Raw genomic sequence first — 18,173 nt, forward strand, 5'->3', positions numbered from 1 at the left:
AATTGAGGTAGACACCTGGAGTGTGCAGCTTCTATCTTGGTTACAGTTCTCTAGATCTCAAAGCTATAATAGCTAGAAAAAAAAACAGGGGGAGAAGCAGATAGAAAGTAGTGATTTAGCATCAGGGACAACTATTGTTTTAGAAAGATGGGAAACTGATGAGAAAAACTCAGTCTCTTATATCCCTTTTGCTGTTGTCCATGGAAATATGAATTACAGTCTCCTGTGGCTTTATCTTGTCCCCAGGACTGGTCAGAGGGGAATCCATTGTACTATCCTCACCAACTGGTAGAGACGGTGAACGAGAGTCTAGGCATTGATTAATGTTATTAATGGAGTCTTTTAGATGGAGTTTGATGGCTATGAAGAAGTAAAATTGTTTGACTGTTCTTATGTTGAACTGTTTTAATATATTTTTGATTATGTATGTTTTAATTGTAACCTACTGAGGAGTTTTAGATCGAGCAGGCTATAAATGGTATCAATAAATAAGTAAAATAAATCCTCACAGGGCCACAGGAACTGACTCTCACCAAGGGCTCTTAACAGAAATGAATCCATAGATTCCTGAATCAGGTCACCTTGCTTTAGTTTATGTCTTGCGATTTTGCCTTTTTAGTTCCCATAGGAAGAGAAAAGAAACAGAAAATAGTACCTGCAGATGACCTTATGACACTCCACACCAAGTTGTTGACAGGAGAATACTTACAGTATCAGTAATGAGTCGACCACCAACTCCTCCAAGTATTCCTTGTGGTTCTTCAGTAGCTACTCAGTGGCTCTAAAGGGGCCAATCATGCCCCTTTGACCACATCCCTTGGGCATGCATCCATAGGCATATGACCAGGGGGCTGTGTACTGCAGAGTTTTTGGTCATTTGTGTCAGCAAATGGGCACTGAGATCTCACTCTAGTAGGCCTCCTTGATGTAACAGTCAGAGGATGGGAAGGGCTGTCCTTCACGTCAGCTGTTCACTGACTCATGCTCCCTTTCCTTGGTATTTCTTTATAACTCAAGCATCACAACATTTATTTTTAAAATGTTTAGCTTATTCACTTTAAGTAAGCACTATAAAACTTTCAGTGTGAAATGTGGATATGGTTCCATAAAACAAGGTATCCTCTGGTGCTTTCCTGATGTTTCTTGGAATGAGTATCTGCTGTGTGGCCAGCAGAGCACAAAGGAGAGAGATAATGGCAGTATAATAAAGGGATTTTTAATTAGGGCCCGGAGCAGGACTGACATATGAAAGATAAGAAATGGAGGAGGCATGAAGGATAAAAAGTATTGGAGAGGACTTCTTCTAGTCCAGGTTAACATATAGGCGTTCTGGGAATTGTAGTCCTCTTAGTGCCAGTTCATAATTTAGGTGTACAAATGTCCAGGAAACGTCAAAAGATCAGATATGAGGACTGCTTCCAGGCTTCTAGTGATTTGGAGTTAAGTGGCACGTCTGTAAAGTATTGGTTCTCCACAGTGACTTGCTTCCCCAAAACAACCTTTTAAGCTTTGGCTCTTTGGTGTTTCAGGTACCCTATGGGTTTAGCATAGCTGCCAGTGTTCGAGTGGGAAATGCATTGGGTGCTGGAGACATAGAACAGGCCAAGAAAAGTGCCATTACTACTCTGCTGGTCACAGGTCAGTGCCTCCTTCATGCTTCTGCCTTGTATGAGCCTGCAGATCTCTGTGTTACAATTTGATTTATCCTGCCACTGGGTCTTTTCTTGTTCAGATGTAAAAGGGCTGATATTGAAGGTGATCACCATTGCATAAAGTTAAGTGCCAGCGCTTAACTCCATGTGCTCAGCAATGCTGGCTCTTTGAACGGCATCGTTGAGTGTGCATACAATTAGTGACTGTGCCACTGCTCGTACACATAAATTAGAATTGAATTTTTGCAGGCCTATTTTATATGTATAATTTATACAAAGAGTGGCTGAATTTCATTGCTCTCCCTCTAATTCTGTAGAAATCGCTAAAAATTGCGTGCACAAATTTGGGTACACGCTCAATTTGCGCATACAATTTAATTGAATAATGAATTAGCACAAATTGGCTTTTTAACAGTTGTCACTAATTAGATTTAATTGGCATTTGCATGCATAAATTAAATTTACATGTGATCTGAGAAAGAGGGCATAGAAATTGGAGGGTCATGGGAGTAATAGGGCTGTTCCTAAAATTAATGCGCATTGTTATAGAATAAAGGGGATACGGGTCTAATGTAGGCAGATACATTTACATCATACTTCAGTTGGTACAAATGGCCACGACTAAAGTTAGGCACAATTTCTGGGCATAAGCGCTATTCTATAAACTGTGCCGGTGGCATAGCTAGGTGGGGCCACAGGGGCCTGCCCTGCCCAGATTTTGTCCGAGCCCCTGGTTTTGTTGGTGGGGGTCCCCAACCCCCACCAGCGAAGTCTTCTTCAGTGCCGGTCTCCTTGCCTCCCCCCACTGCCGCCGCTCCCCCGCTGCACCCCACAGCACCAAATACCTTTGCTGGCGGGGGTCCCCAACCCCCGCCAGCTAAAGCCTTTAGCGCCGGTCTCGCTGCCCTGTGCTTTCTTCCTCCTGACGTCCTGCACATTCCTTTAAGTGAAACTGAGTATGCTCAGTTTCACTTAAAGAAGCGTGCACAGGACGTCAGCAAGAACAAAGAGCAGGGCAGCGAACATGGCGCACCGGAGACCGGCGCTGAAGAAGGCTTCAGCTGGCCAGGGTTGGGGACCCCCGACAGCAAAGGTATTTGCTGCTGTAGGGTGCGGCGAGGCGGTGGGGTGGCAGACTAAATTGTGCCCCCCCACCTCGGGCTCTTGCCCCCTCCCACCGCAAGGTCTGGCTACGCCCCTGAACTGCGCCTAACTTTAAGCACAGCTTACAGAATAGCGCTTTTATCGGTGCTGATTGTTTTGGCGCCATACATAGAATCTAGCCCTCCTATGTATAACTTTTGTATTGGCCTTCACCCACCCCCTAATCTCGCCTCCCAGTGTACATATATAAGTTTTATGTGTATAGTGTACATATAAAATTATGCCCATAACAGGGTGAATACATTATTTAAAAGACTAATGTGGTCAACAGTGATGCTGATTGCATACGTTTTTTGGTATACAGGGCCCAATATTGTAATCAGACCAGGGAACGGGTCATATTTATTTATCGAGATAAGCAAGTGACTGAAACCAGCTGAACTACTCGGAGAGCCAGAAAATCCTGTGACAGAGAACTCTTTTATGACCCAAGCCCCTTTCTCCAACACACAAACCATACTGCAATGGAACTAAGATATCAATATATATTTTTATTTGTCTTATTCTTTTTATTTGGTATGTTTCCATATGCAGAGCCTGTGTACTTGATGTGTGTTTACATGCAGAGCCCATGCACGTGATAAGTTTTCACATGCAGGGCCACTGGGTTTGGTGTGTTTTCCAATGCACTGTCTGTGTGCTTAGTGTTTCCATGTATAAATCCTGTGCATTTGGTGTGTATGTACACTTGATATGTTTTCCTGTGCAGGGCCTGTGTACTTGGTGTGTTCTCACATGTAGTGCCTGTGTATGTGATGTTTTCCTGTGCAGGGCCTGTGTACTTGGTGTGTTCTCACATGCAGTGGCTGTGTGCTTGATATGTTTTCACATGTAATGCCTCTACTTGGTGTGTTTTCTCATACAGTATCTGTACGTGATGGATTTTTACATACAGAGCCTGTGCACTTGATACGTTTTTTATGCAGTACCACTATATTTGTGTGTTTTCACATGTATTGTCTGTGTCCTTGGTGTGTTTCCACATGCAATACATGTGCACTTGGTGTATTTTTCAGCTTCTTTCACCATTGTGGACAGCATCGTACTAGCAGCCCTGAAGGATGTGGTGGCATACATTTTCACCAGCGACAAGTAGGTAATTCAATTTCAGAAAATAAACAACCATAACTGAAAATTAGAAGAAGTTTGCTTTTCTTTAATAGCTTGTCATCAGGCAAATTAAATGAAGGTTGTTAGGCTAAACTATTACATAATCAGAGCAGAGTTTAGTGTGTAATTTTTGTGCTCACAGACTGTTTTCAGGCACAGCGTGCATTAAGGTGTGTTCTCAGATACCCTGAGAGCAGGGCCATTTTAATCTATGGACAAGGTGAGGCTCTGGCCCAGGGCGCCAAATGCCTGAGTCCATGATGTCACTGGGCCATAGTTTAAGCTTAGCTTTTTGCTCCTTACTATGCTCTACTCAGCAGCAGCTGTCCCCGGTCCCAACTCCCATTACTCCCAGGCCCTCTGATAAGTGCACAGAGCACAATAGAACAGCCCCTGCCACCCCAGAAGACACGCTGATGCAAGGCATGCCTTGCACAAAGGAGTGGAAAGCTGAAGCATTTAAACTGCTTCAGTGTCTACCGTGGGGGGGGGGGGGGGGGGGGTTGGCCTTCCCTGCTCTACCGCCACCAACCAGAGCCTGCTGCCTGTCTCTACCACCACCGCCAGCCTTCTGCTACCATGCCTGCTTGCCACCACCTCGTGACCAATGTCTACCACCACCGTGGCCCCCTGCCTCCCACCACTGCTCTATCACTGCTGCCTGGACTAGAGAGGCAGCATTTTTAGTGTTTGGGCAGGTAAGGGGCCCAATCTTGTTCAGAGCTGTGAGGGTGGAACTGTTGAAGTTGCTGTTTGGGGGTGGAGGTGGTGGTAAGGGTGAAGGGGGGAACCTAGATGCTTGTCTTGCTAATTGGTGGAAGGAGAGAGGGAGGGTGGAATCATGAATATTATTGGGGGTGGGGGAGCAATAAGGAATCTTGCTGATTGCTGAGGTGGGGGGGGTGAGTGCAGAAGTCTGAAAATTGCTGGGGGGGGTGAGGGTGGAATTATAAGGAGGAATTGTGAAAATTGCAGTGAGGAGGTGAGGCTGGAATTGTGAAAATTGCTCTGGGAAGGGGGATAAGGAAGGAATTTGTGCAGCTCATGTCCCCACATTGGCCCCAAGATAGGGGCAGAGCAGGGGGTGTGACTGGTGGGAGGCAGGGGCATGGTGGGCAGGGAGGCTCAAAAATAAATGTTGGTCCAGGGCGCCACAACCTCTTGAACCAGCCCTGCCTGAGAGTAGATTTAGCTTGTGCCTGTACTGGTAATGTACACCTAGAACAGTGCTTTGGTGCCAATTGTGTGGGTTCAGAGTGCTTGAGCAACCTGAATATCCAGCAAACTCCTTCACTGTGTCTTGGGAAGATAACCTATGTTGAATTTAGCAATCCCAGTTGTTGTTTTGAAACGTTATCTCCTATGGAACTATGTATATGTCTCCTATGGAGTCTAAGAATTTGAAGTTCTTGCAGCATATTTGGAGTTGGGGCTGGAGTCCCCAGAGCCAAAGAATTTGGACTGGTGACAAACCTGGTGATTTCTTAATAAGATGTTGTAATCCAGGGGGACAGTCTAGCAGTCAGGATCAAGGCAAGAAAGCTCAGTTGCATGGAATGGGGGACAGAGAAGCTAAACTAGACACATTTCATTTCATCAAATTTATATTCAACATATCGTAACACATCTAGGCAGTTTACAATGCGTACAGTCATAATAACGGTCTCTCTGCTCCTTATTAAGGCTCTGCCCTTCCCTGATGGAATCCTTGTTCTATGAGGGCATTTCTTAATCCTTTCCTCAGAAGACAGATTTTTACTTCCTTTTGTCTTTGTGGCTTTCTCGCTGCTCCTCTACCTCTGATATTAGTCTGAATCTCTGGTTCAGATCCCCATGTTCCCATCATATTGGTAGTGGGTGCCATCATTGGGAATGCTATGAAGGAATGTGCCTTTGTCACAGGGCCCATATTATACAGTGTGAGACAGAGGTGTGTACCAAGCAGGTTTAATGACAAGAGATTGCATGACGTCAAAAAGCTGATGGCGGGTCCCCCAGCAGCCGCCATCTTGGTTTGTCCAAAACAATCAGCTGCTGCATCCACATTGTTGTTGTGCATTGCTAATTTATCTCAGTTATAGTTAGAAACATGCCAGCTTGTGCAGCATACAGATGTATACAGAGGAACAGTCAGTACAGTGAGGCTTGCATCTCCACCCTCAACCACATGTGTGGCATCGAGCCCTGCCTGCCCTGTATCTCTGGCGGCGGTGACTCGTCCTTCCCCAGTGGCGGAATGCTGGGCTGCATGGTAGCGCTGTGAGTGGAACTGGTGCAGAACCTGAGCTGCTGCAGAAAGCGATAATAAAGGCACAGTTTTTCCCACACCAAGAAAATATGGACACCGAAAGGGGAAGCTTTAGCTAGGACCCCAACCTGATGCACCTCAGCCACAGTTCCAACAACAGCAATCGCTCCTTTCCTTAAGGGGACCAGTAAGAAGAATAACGATAACTACACCCCACAGCACTGAAATCCACAATACAGCATTGCAAATATCAAAGCAAGCTGTGGAGCACTGACAGAATCATTTTGAAAATAAGCCTCCCCCCTTCACAGACCCCTCGAAAACTCCCCAACACCCCTTATCTCTTCCCACCTGATCCCCTCCCAACAGGGGAATGCAAAACCAAGGAGGTTTAATAAAACTATTTGTCCAAAACTATTGTTTTGGACAAACCAATATGGTGGCAAGCTCCACCTATTGGCTTCAGCCCAGATAATGGGCTAGATAGGCTGATACCGTTTCCTGTCAAACCTCCTCGGTGTGTAACGTCTTTGCTACAGCACCTCTTTGGGAGGTTGCTATAATGGACTAATCCTGTTTCCATATTAGCAAGTGACCATAGTAATTTTTGAGTTGCTCTTGGTGTGAGCAGGAGCTTTTGTCTCTTACTTTGCTGAATTTCAGTTGCAAGAAATTGAGTGAATCCAAAATGGAATCAGTGGTCACATAAGTGGTTGAAATACTTTCTATTGATAGTGTTTTTGGTTGTTTGAAAGGAAATTTTTCTGTTCACCTGTCCATTTTTATGTCTGAGAGCAGGGGCGTAGCCATAAATGCATTTTTTGGGGGACAGAAAGTACCCCAAAGTGGTCTGAGGAGGCCAGGTATTCTTCCCCCCCCCCCCCCTCACCACTACAACTGCAGCCATAACCACAACACTGAGGTATACCTTTGCTGGCAGGGTTGCCAAGCCCCGCCAGCTGAAGAGATTTCCTCTGTGAGTCCCACCTATGCTGCCAGAGCAGTGTTGGCAACGCACTTCAGCTGACGACGTCAGCACTCTCGTGCATGCTCAGTTCAGTCGCTGAGAGCTGGCATCAGAGGCCAAAGTGTGCCTGCTGACTGAAGTGCTGCTCTAGCAGCATAGGCGAGACTTGTGGAGGAGATCTTTCAGCTGGTGGGGCTTGGTATGCCCACCAGCCATTAAAGCAGAGGGGGATCCAAGTTGAAGGTGAGGGGGCCCAGGCCCTCGAGGCCTCCCCATGGCTATGCCAGAGAGACTCAGCAGCTTGTAAGTTAATTACAGATCAGGACAAAGTTAATTACAGATCAGGACAACAGCTGCTTCTGTGGCCCTGCAAAAGGTTTCTGAGTGTTGTGATTAAGGTACGAAGGCACCATTGTGTAAAATACTAGGACTTCTTTTCGGTTTTGTTCTTCCAACAGGGACATAATTGCATTGGTTGCTCGAGTTATGCCAATTTACATCATCTTCCATCTGTTTGAATCAACTGCTGTGAGTATGCAAAAAGGTTGAGTTCTCTGTCTCTAACTATTCCACATGGCAATTCGGAGATCTGATTATAAAATCACATCCGGAATTTTCTAATTGTTCTTTTCTTGCAGTGTGTGTGTGGTGGAGTCCTGAGAGGAGCTGGGAAGCAAAGGATTGGTGCGCTGGTGAACGCCATTGGATATTACCTTATTGGACTCCCAATAGCAATTTCCCTCATATTCGCAGCCAAACTGGGTGTAATAGGTAATGATATGCACAGTTAGAACAGCATTAGACTGCACGTAGAGTCCTCTATTGCTTTTCTCTGCCTGTTTCTATTCTTCCTGCTTTCTTATAACTCAATCCCCAGATATAGAGTATTGGCTTTCAGTTTGCCCAAAACTCCTCTCTCTTTCATTTCCCCAAGATTGGTTTGGTATTTTAGGGCCTGATCTTCCACAAGGCTTGAGACTTCTGCTGCTTAGCCTACTTTGGAGAGGAGGAGGAGGAAGGGGTACAAAAAAAGCATAAGATCTTCTCCTGTTCTTTTTGTCCAAGGCCTTGTCCAGTCCACAGGAACTTGGGCTCCGCTCCCTACAGCAGAGAGGAGTTACAAGACAATTTTCCTTCCTAAACACTTCAATTTATGAACTCTGTGACATCATCAGTTTCTACTCTGACCCTTCTCAGTGGAGAAAGGCAGTTAAAGATCAGTCCCTCATATACTACAGCACAGATGCCTGGGCAAGTGGTACCCCATGCATTAAAGTATCACAAAGCAGATCATCAATACTAGGATTAACACTGATGTACCTCCATTAATCATTAGGGTACTTCATGACAAATGTCACATTATCACCATCCAAGCGATCACAATCTGCTATGGGATTGGTTGACAAGAGGTTTCAGAGGAAAAGGTATGTGCATTCATTTGATGGACTTGCTTATCTGAGTGTTTGAAAACAAAGCCATGGATTGACTCCATGACTCCTCCATTGGGCTGCTATCTTCAGTTGATCGATCCTTAAATGTCATCTACCCATCGGATATGTTCAGGAGATTTCACCAGAAAGAGATGCTGGTTGAAAAAAAACAAAGCAGTTTTTTAGCATGCTATTACTATGGGGCTTTAAAACTGCAAGGGCCCGATTTTTCAAAAGCAGTGATGCACCACAGAAAATCATTAGAGACTGCCCTATTTCTATCCAGATAGTGCCGCAACGGAGTATGGACATTCCATCTAACTGTATGGATAATTGGTCTTATTCATCCTCTGTCCATATAGCTATGCAGTTTAAGTGGCTGAATAGCACTGCTATCCATAGAGAAAGTGGCAATCACCATGCTTTATTGTATATTTAGTGCAGCTATTTGGATAGCAGAGCTGAATATATGCAATATATTTAAATACCGTGGCTAGTGTTTAAAGTAAATGCTGACTGTGGCATTTTAATATTGATCCCCATGTATCCTTGAAAGCTTTCCTAAAGCATTTTGGAATCCTGCCTGGATAATCAGGGCTGCCCATAGTGGTTATAGGGTCCATGATGAATCAACTGAAATGGGGCTCTGAATGGGTAATGTGTATGACTTCACCTCTCAGCTTTTCCCTCCCCCAAATGGAAAGGAAATTAGAGTACTGGGGCAAGGTTAGGGTGCAGGGTGGTCATATCTCTTTGCCTCACCACCACCCCCAATCCCCCCAAGGGTGGCCCTGTGGGTTACATGTATTTTAGAAAATCATGGTATGTTTTTCAGCCTGAAGGCTTCCTCCTGCAACTTTGTACTTTCAGTTCATTTGGAACCTGTCGTATCTGGGCTGAGATGCCAGAAGCTATCATGACCTCCCAGTTATTCCAGTCGCCACAGGACAACCTCTCTAGCTGGTGGGCACGATCATAGTTCCCTCCAAAAATTGGCAAGAATGTGATCTTTGACTTTTAAATGGCAGTTCTCTCCTGCTTCTTTTTGTTTCCAACTCAGCTGGAAGCAAGCCAGGATCTGGCAACAAGGCCTTCATTTCCACTCCCCAGAGATTTCTGCCCAGCAATGGCAGAAGGAAGAATGTTCTTTCTGGCTGATTTGTGAAAAATTCTCTACAATGAACTTATAGCCTTTTGCCTCTGAAATATTAAGGATCCTGAAGGGGCTATGCAGAAGCCCAATATACATTATGATGAGACATACGTCCTAGATTACCAGCATAAGTGGACTTAATTCCTTCTGCTGTTGCAGGACAGATTTGTTCTCCTAATTTAATATTTTTGCTTCCACATATGCTACCTGCTATGGTGGGCAAGGGCTCCCTTTGGAGCCTTAGAAACATGGGCCCTGGTTCTGATCCTCTAGGTGTCACTTCCATGCAGTGACTATGGCCCATCCCTGGTGAGTGGAGCTCACACCCTGGGAGCTGAACCAGAGACCTTCTGATTAGTACTGAACTGCAGTTATCATCTGAGCCACTGGGGTAGCCCCAGGAAGAATGGGCTCCTGAGCCTGGAATAGAATTGCACTCCTGCCCACCTAGGGTTTTCTTTACAGCACCTCCAGTCTCTATGAACCCATGGAGTTGAAGAAGGGAGTCACAGTCAAGTCTGAAAGTTGAACCCAGAGTCCCCAGATTAGCATTACTGGTGATAAGAGCCTTCTATTAATAATATTTATTCCATTTCAGGTCTGTGGTATGGAATGATTACTTGTGGCTTTTTTCCAGCCATCGTCTTTGTAGTGTATATTTTAAGAATAAATTGGAAAAAAGCTTCAATGCAGGTAAACTTACTTTTTCTTATGTCCAGCACGTAGATAATTCCTTAGTAAAAAGCTTTAGTTGCATGGGAATGGGAGCTTTCGGATCTGGTCTCAAAATGTGACCCATAGAATGAAAAGGTACCGAAATTAGGGTATGTGACCTATTTATACCCCAAGATAGAGGGATATCAGCTTTATAATCCTGCAAAATTTCAGCCTCAGGTATGGACTAATTACATCTTTAAAAATAAGAAAGGTTTATCAATAACAAAGTAATTAACCCCAGAAATCACATACCCCACTTTAGCTAGCTGCAGTTTTTAGGCTGTAGAACATGAAAACCATCAAAGTTGTGAAAAAAAAATTGCATAGTCCCATTTCCTATAGTACACAAAACTTTCAAATATGCAAGTTTTCCCTCCAAACTTTTATAGCCTTTATCTCACCTTTGGTACCTTTTTGCTCAGTTGGTCACAAATATATTGCCAAACCCATTTGAATTATTTCATTTGCTTGATGGCTTAACAAAGTCACCTGTATACAAGGCAAGATTTGTTAAGTCTTGTGAGTTTTTAATGAAATTACAGATGTTTTTCAAACAAATGTTTCATATTGGGACCAGGGATGTAGCCAGACTTTGGCGGGAGGAGGGTCCAAAGCCCGAGGTGAAGGGCATATTTTAGCCCCCCCCCCGCCACCGCTGCCGCTGCCACAACCACCACCAACCACAACAACTTTGCCCCCCCTGCTGACGACCCTCTTGACCCCCCTTCCCGCCGCCAACCCTCCCCCACCGCCGCCGTTGCCTACCTTTGCTGGCGGGGGACCCCAACCCCTGCCAGCCAAGGTCCTCTTCTTCCGGCGCAAGGCTTCATTCTGTTTCTGTGAGTCTGATGTCCTGCATGTACAATGTGCAGGACGTCAGACTCACAGAAACAGAACGAAGCCTTGCGCTGGAAGAAGAGGACCTCGGCTGGCGGGGGTTGGGGTCCCCCGCCAGCAAAGGTAGGTGGCGGGGGAGGGTTGGCGGCGGGAGGGGGGTCGAGAGGGTCGTTGGCAGGGGTGTCCAGGGCCAAATCTATGGGGGCCCAGGCCCCCGTGGCCCCACCTAGCTACACCACTGATTGGGACCCTTTTACTAATGCTTAGTGCATTCTAATGGAGGGACCCTTTTACTAAGGCATGTAGGTGCCTATGCTCATCCAAGGCGCATCAAATTAGAACTGCCTACTGTGTGCCCCGGGCAGTAATTCTATTTTTGATGCATGTCCAAAATGCATGGCAGAAAATATTTTCTATTTTGTACCGTGTAGCACTAACCGGGTAGTAATCGGCAGTGTACATTCGCTGAGGATTACTGCCACGCGCAAGACCTTATCGCTAAGTCAGTGGGTGGTGGTAAGTTCTCAGGCCCAAAATGGATTCATTCTCATTTCAATTTTGCTGCACATCCATTTTCGGCCACAAAAAAAAGGCCTTGAAAAATGGACCTGTGCGCGTGCAATACATGCGCCTACACCAGCGCAGGTCATTTTTTGGTGTGCCTTAGTAAAAGACCCTGGCATTAGCACACTCTAAAATACTAAGAAGCCCATTTTATACCTGTGGGCTTTTTAGCCTTAAGTGCATGCTTATTCTGCTGGTGTGTGCTAATTTTTATTAAAATGGCCCTACTGTTTGGTAATTTGTTTCTCATATTCAAATAACCCATACTGTTGTAAGTGACACAGGCACTTTTAACAGTTTTTCCTACATTGTTTCTCTTTGAAAATTAGCAGGCACACAGGGGGAGATTCTATATATGGCACCTATAAAATCAGCACGGAAAACATTTCCGACTAAGCGTATTCTTTAGGCGCGGTATATAGAATACGCTTAGTTGATATCCCAGCTCCTAAAACTATGCACATCCATTTTATACCAATGAAAGCATACTATGAAACGTATGTGTCCTGCTTGCCACATTGAAGGAAAGCAATTTTCAGTCAAGCTATTGTACCTGCAGAAATACCTTTGAAAATGGCCCTCAAGTATGATGAGACGTACAAAATGACAAAGTTCTTTGTCTATCACTTTGCAGGATGTGTTTTGACGCTCAAGGCCTATGAGCTACCTTTCACTTTGTAAATTAGGGATGGTGCTGACATTGTACCCATCTCTACAATTATCTTCTCCTCATCGGGCAGTTAAAATTCTGGTGTTCTTTACCTGTTTCTCTTAAAAAGATTTTTTCATACTGGTCTTTTCGTAAAAGCTTGAAGAGCTATCTTTTCCCAAAAGCCCTTAGTTAGTTCTGTTATTATGTTTTTGCTTTTTTTGTTTTGTTTTTTTAGAATACTGTAACCTGCTTTGAACCATTATGTGGGAGTTAGCAGGCCAGAAGACTCATATTACATTACATTACATATGATTTGTACCTGCTTTTGAGGCAAGTGCAAACTATGCAAGTTAAAGTACAATTGAAGGTTTCAAACTGAAATCCCTGTGCATACTGTCTCTCCCCTCACCTAACCCTACATGTTTTACTCACACGGAGGGGAGGGGGAACTGCAATTTTCAGTCGTTTGTCATTTGGGTAAGTCTCTTCTTAACGACATAAAAGATTTTAAAAATTACCTTCCCAATGACTTTTAAAATTCCAATCAGAATGTTTTTTTTGGTGCTCTGTGTTGAGGATTAGGTGCTTTCTGCAGTCTGCTGTCCATCCTTATTTGATTTTCCTGGCTGACACACCAAACTTTTACTTAACTTTGGGACTGGCTCCCCCTCCCCAAATATTGAATTCTGCAGGGTATGAGAAACACAGTCCCCAGATGCCTCTACCTTCAGACTGACCAGGGGTGTAGCCAGACAGCCAATTTGGGTGGGCCTGAGCCTAACATGGATGGGCACAGAATTCAACCCCTCCTGGCTCCCCCTCCCCTCTGCTCTCTGCTCTTCCCCTATCTTTAAACACAAAATATTAAATACCTGAGCTGGTGGGGATCCCCAGACAGCACCAGCTGAAGATTTCTTCCTCCTTTGGCAGCCACTGCTCTTCCAAACAGAAGCTGGCAGCACTTGACTTGAGCTGATGCCGCTGCCAGTAGTCCGTACATGCTCAGTGCTTCTGCCTAGTGAAAACTGAGCATGTGCAGAGGGGCTGGTGTGTGGTGCTAGCTGCTGTTTGGAAGAGCACTGGCTGCCTGATGAGAGGAAATCTTTAGCTGTGGGGTTTGAGGATTCCCACCAGCCACAGCAAGACAGCCACAATTTTGGGTAGGCCTGAGTACAATTTGGGTGGGCCACAGCCCACCCAGGCCCACCTGTAGCTACACCACTGAGACTGACTGAGATGTATTTATTTCTAGGCTCAGCATCGAGCGGGTTTGAAGTGGCCAATGACCACCGATTTGTACTCAGATCCTAACTCAGATAAGACAACGCTTCCCTCAGGTACGTGTAGCACTTTTCACCTTGATGCTTCTATTTAGGTTTTTGCCAGTTACTTGTGACCTGGACCAGTGGCGTAGCCAAGGGTGGGCCTAGGTGGGCCCAGGCCCACCCAGTAGCAGCACACTTATGATGTGGTGGCAGAGATTCCCAGGTCCCACCAGCTGAAAACTCCCAACAACTGTTCCTCCTGCATACCTTGTAAATAGCCGATCTTTGCCTGCAGCAAGCAGTGACTGATACATACTACTCGCATCGCCCCCACAGCCTTCCCTCTGACGTACTCCCGCCTATGCGGAAACAGGAAGTTGCATCACTGGTAAGGCTGTGGGAACAACATGAGCAGTGTGGATTAATTGCTGCTCGCCGCTGGTGAAAATCTGTTATTTAAAAGATGTGAGAGAGAGGTGGGATGTTTGAGAGACCATATGGCATGCAGGAGAGACCAAATCACCTGTGGAATGGGGCGGGGTTCTTCTGCCCACCCATCTTGGGCCCAGGCCCACCCAAAATTGGGTGTCTGGCCACGCCCCTGACGTGGACTGGCTATTGTTGGAAACAGGATACTGGACTTGATAGACCATTGGTCTGACACAGTATGACTATTCTTATGTTCTTATTCTGTTTGCATTTAGCTGCCGTAAGAGTACATTTTATGTCAGTATAAAGGCTGCCACAGCAGATTTAGTTTTTAGATCTCTTTCGTTTATTAGAACTATGCATCCTGCACTAGAAAAGCTGGAAATTTGGGGGGTATGGTGATGATGGAAGTTTTGTATAATTAAAGTTGGGTTAAGGCACTATAAAGCCGGGATTTGAGGGTAAATATTAATTGACATTGTAGTCTGCAGGCTACACCATTTCGTGATTTTTTTCCTTGGTCTTAACTAGTACTGATGAAGGACCAAATGTTTTGCAGAGGGAGCTGGCTTCCAGGATGGTATGAACCTGTTTGATCTCAGTAAGAACGAACACCTTGTGGACCAGTTGCCATTGCCAGCTGATTCCTTATCCTGTGCTGCTGCTACAGACGAGGAGGTTTTACCATTTAGAGACTTGCTATATCGGAGGGGAATCACCGTGATGGTTGCTGTTGCTGTGCTGTTAATAGGCATTTTGGTAAAACTCTCAGTTGTCATTGATTAGACTAATGGCTGGCAGATAATCTTGTGACTGGAGGCAGCTGTTGGTTCAGGAGTGGAGGAGTGGCCTAGTGGTTAGAGCACTTGTCTTGATATCCAGAGGTGGCTGGTTCAAATCCTGCTGCTCCTTGTGTCGTTGGGCAAGTCACTTAGGGGCCCTTTTGCATATAAAGGCCTATACCAGGGCACGCTAAATCAGCATTACCACCCCGCTACCGTGAGCCCCGGGCGGTAATTCTGAATTTGGTGTGCGCCAAAAACTTGAGGTAGAAAATATTTTCTATTTTCTACTGCGTGCTGCTTACCCGGCAGTAAGCAGCAGTGAATGCATGCTGCATGCCTACCACCCGGGTAGCGCCTGAGACCTTACCACTAAGTCAATGGGTGGAGGTAAGGTCTCAAGATGAAAATGGATGCACGCTGGGTTTTATCTTGCCACACGTCCATTTTCTGGCCCCTGAAAAAAAGGTCATTTTTCCAGGACGCTGCAAAAACTGGCCTGGCGTGCACCCAAAAGATGTGCTCACACTGCAGTAGGCCACTTTTAGCTGTGGCTTAGTAAACCGTTAACCCTCCATTGCCTCAGGTACAAACTTAGATTGTGAGCCCTCCAGGGACAGAGAAATATCCAGTGTACTTGAATGTAACTCATCTTGAGCTACTACTGAAAAAGGTGTGAGCAAAATCCAAATAAATAAATATAACGTGCTGGAGAAGAAAATGGGCTATTTATGTAACCTAAAGGTAAAAAATATTAGTATAGTTTTTTTTTTATCCTATCAAAACTTCACATACATCTGTAGTTGCTTCTACTCAAACATCACTTATTACTTCAAACTAATGAGGACCTTCAGAGGTGGACTTCCTTGAGAGAATTTTCTCTCATGAATGAGAAGTAGGTGTTATACCCAGTTCTTCATTGGTCCAAGTTCTTAAACTTTTGCTATTTTTAGTATATTTTAGTATATTTTATATATATGTTTTCTTTTATTTGAACTGAGTACTGTACTTACCTTATTCACTTCAGTAAAGGGAGATTCTGTGCATGTTATGCTCAGTCTCCTTCTGTTCCATTGTAGGGGAAATTGCTGCGCCAACACGTGTTTCGCCAAGCTGTATCAAGGCTGCCCCTATGAGTAGAATAATATCCATTTATCTGATCATTGTCTTGATCCATTTCATTTATACGTGTCAATACTAACTAACCGTCTCGCCTCTGTCCCCATACCTTAATTTGCTTGCTGCTGACTTCTTGTCCTGCTGTTATGCTTAAAAGAGAGACGCCGGGTCACATGATCCTTTTGACCTCCCGACCCTGGTTCATTGGATTATATTAATGCCATCCATTTGATTTCCTTATTTAACCCACTGGATTCAACTGTGTTTAATCTGTGTATCCAATATTGTTCTTTGTAGTTCAATCTTCGTTCTAAATTACCTCCTACCACCCGCTCCATACTATATCAATGATTCTCTATCTAATATCTCAACTTCAGTGATTAAATTCCCACCAGTGATTCACTGACGGGGCTTCTTCCGATTTAGTGGCAATCTTTGACTTGTGTTCCCAGCGTCTCTCTTTTAAGCATAACAGCAGGACAAGAAGTCAGCAACAAGCAAATTAAGGCATGGGGATAGAGGCGAGACGGTTAGTTAGTATTGACATGTATAAATGAAATGGATCAAGACAATGATCAGATAAATGGATATTATTCTACTCATAGGGGCAGCCTTGATACAGCTTGGCGAAACACGTGTTGGCACAGCAATTTCCCCTACAATGGAGAGACGGACGCATAACATGCACAGAATCTCCCTTTACTGAAGTGAATAAGGTAAGTACAGTACTCAGTTCAAAGAAAACATATATATAAAATATACTAAAATATACTAAAAATAGCAAAAGTTTAAGAACTTGGACCAATGAAGAACTGGGTATAACACCTACTTCTCATTCATGAGAGAAAATTCTCTCAAGGAAGTCCATCTCTGAAGGTCCTCATTAGTTTTGAAGTAATAAGTGATGTTTGAGTAGAATCAACTACAGATGTATGTGAAGTTTTGGTTAGATAAATTTAGAACTGTAGTTATATAGGATCTATAGTTGAATACTAGCTTGAGATTGGATACTTTTTGTTTTTATCTTCCCAGATCAGTGTTTTGGTGTTAGGGGTAAGAGGGTGCACAGGGATGGTGTGTTAAGTGGTGAGTTGACTGTGTCATAACTGAATTAAGAAATGGAATGGGGAGTAAATGTTTTAAAAAGAAAAATATGTAACAGTGATTTCTTAGGAGGAAGAGTGAAATTGTTGAGAAATGTGCTGGGCATTTTGGTTGTTCGCATGCAGAGTCAGAATGTATAGAATAATTGCATGAATTTGGCTGCCCAGTTCACAGAGGGAACACTGCAGGCAGCTCTGTGTACAGTAAGACACCCCAGATTTTTGCAGTTGGAGAAAGACAAAAGACAGTGAGCAGGCAAGACTTGTATGAAAGAGACTCTGGTGAAAGAGTGATTTTTGAGCTTACAATTGGTTGAATGTATGAGAACTTATGCTGAAATGTAATTTTATGTGAGAGTTTAGTGCTTTAGTGAGATTTTGTGGGAAAGAAAGTGACGTTTTTTCCAGTTGAGAGGTTTTGTGTCGCTGGTGACCAACATTACAGTTCTCAAAACCACAGAGTATTGTATCTGTGAGAGTGAGCTACTGATAAAGAAAATTTGAATTTACTTTAAATAATTTTTACAGTTCTGTGTGGAACGTGTTCTAAAGCTGTTTTAGTGCTTAAGATTGGAAGCCCTGCTACAGACCTGCTGACAGTTTCACAAAAGGCTGCTGGCTATTAAAAAAAAAAAAAAGTTGTTATACAGCTGAAGTGAGAGGAAAAGAGATTCTCACACCTAAACTGTACCTAAGCCCAGGGCTACTGCAACCCAGTAAACACAGTAAGCGTAGTGGGGGGAGGGGGGTCACCAACTTTGGAGGGCACAAAAAACTGCCACTAGGCATGCTACCTTGTGCTGGGCTATCTCTCCCTTACCTTCCCACGCTCCCATGGGTCCAGCATCTATCTGTCTCTCCAACCCATCCCACCACCCACACAATGGTCTGGCATCTCACCCTCTCCCTCTTCTGCTTGGTCTGGCATTGCTCTCTCCTTCCCCTCTTCCCCCTCTCTTTGCCCTGGGTCACCAGAAGTGC

General features: G+C 44.5%; 1 protein-coding gene across 1 annotated transcript in view; it reads left to right on the plus strand.

Annotated features, from left to right (window-relative positions):
* The window catches only part of LOC115482533 (multidrug and toxin extrusion protein 2-like), a 45,962-nt gene extending 30,728 nt beyond the window's left edge, over window positions 1-15,234 (plus strand). The window contains exons 11-17 of the mRNA XM_030222396.1: window positions 1,530-1,638; window positions 3,833-3,908; window positions 7,600-7,669; window positions 7,780-7,912; window positions 10,323-10,417; window positions 13,747-13,831; window positions 14,748-15,234. Of these exons, the coding sequence (XP_030078256.1) occupies window positions 1,530-1,638; window positions 3,833-3,908; window positions 7,600-7,669; window positions 7,780-7,912; window positions 10,323-10,417; window positions 13,747-13,831; window positions 14,748-14,974 (795 nt within the window). The 3' untranslated portion in view covers window positions 14,975-15,234. The remainder of the gene's footprint in view (window positions 1-1,529; window positions 1,639-3,832; window positions 3,909-7,599; window positions 7,670-7,779; window positions 7,913-10,322; window positions 10,418-13,746; window positions 13,832-14,747) is intronic.
* Window positions 15,235-18,173: the final 2,939 nt, after the last annotated feature.

The sequence above is a fragment of the Microcaecilia unicolor genome, chromosome 13 (assembly GCF_901765095.1).
Source record: "Microcaecilia unicolor chromosome 13, aMicUni1.1, whole genome shotgun sequence".
In the NCBI taxonomy this organism is placed as follows: Eukaryota; Metazoa; Chordata; class Amphibia; order Gymnophiona; family Siphonopidae; genus Microcaecilia; species Microcaecilia unicolor.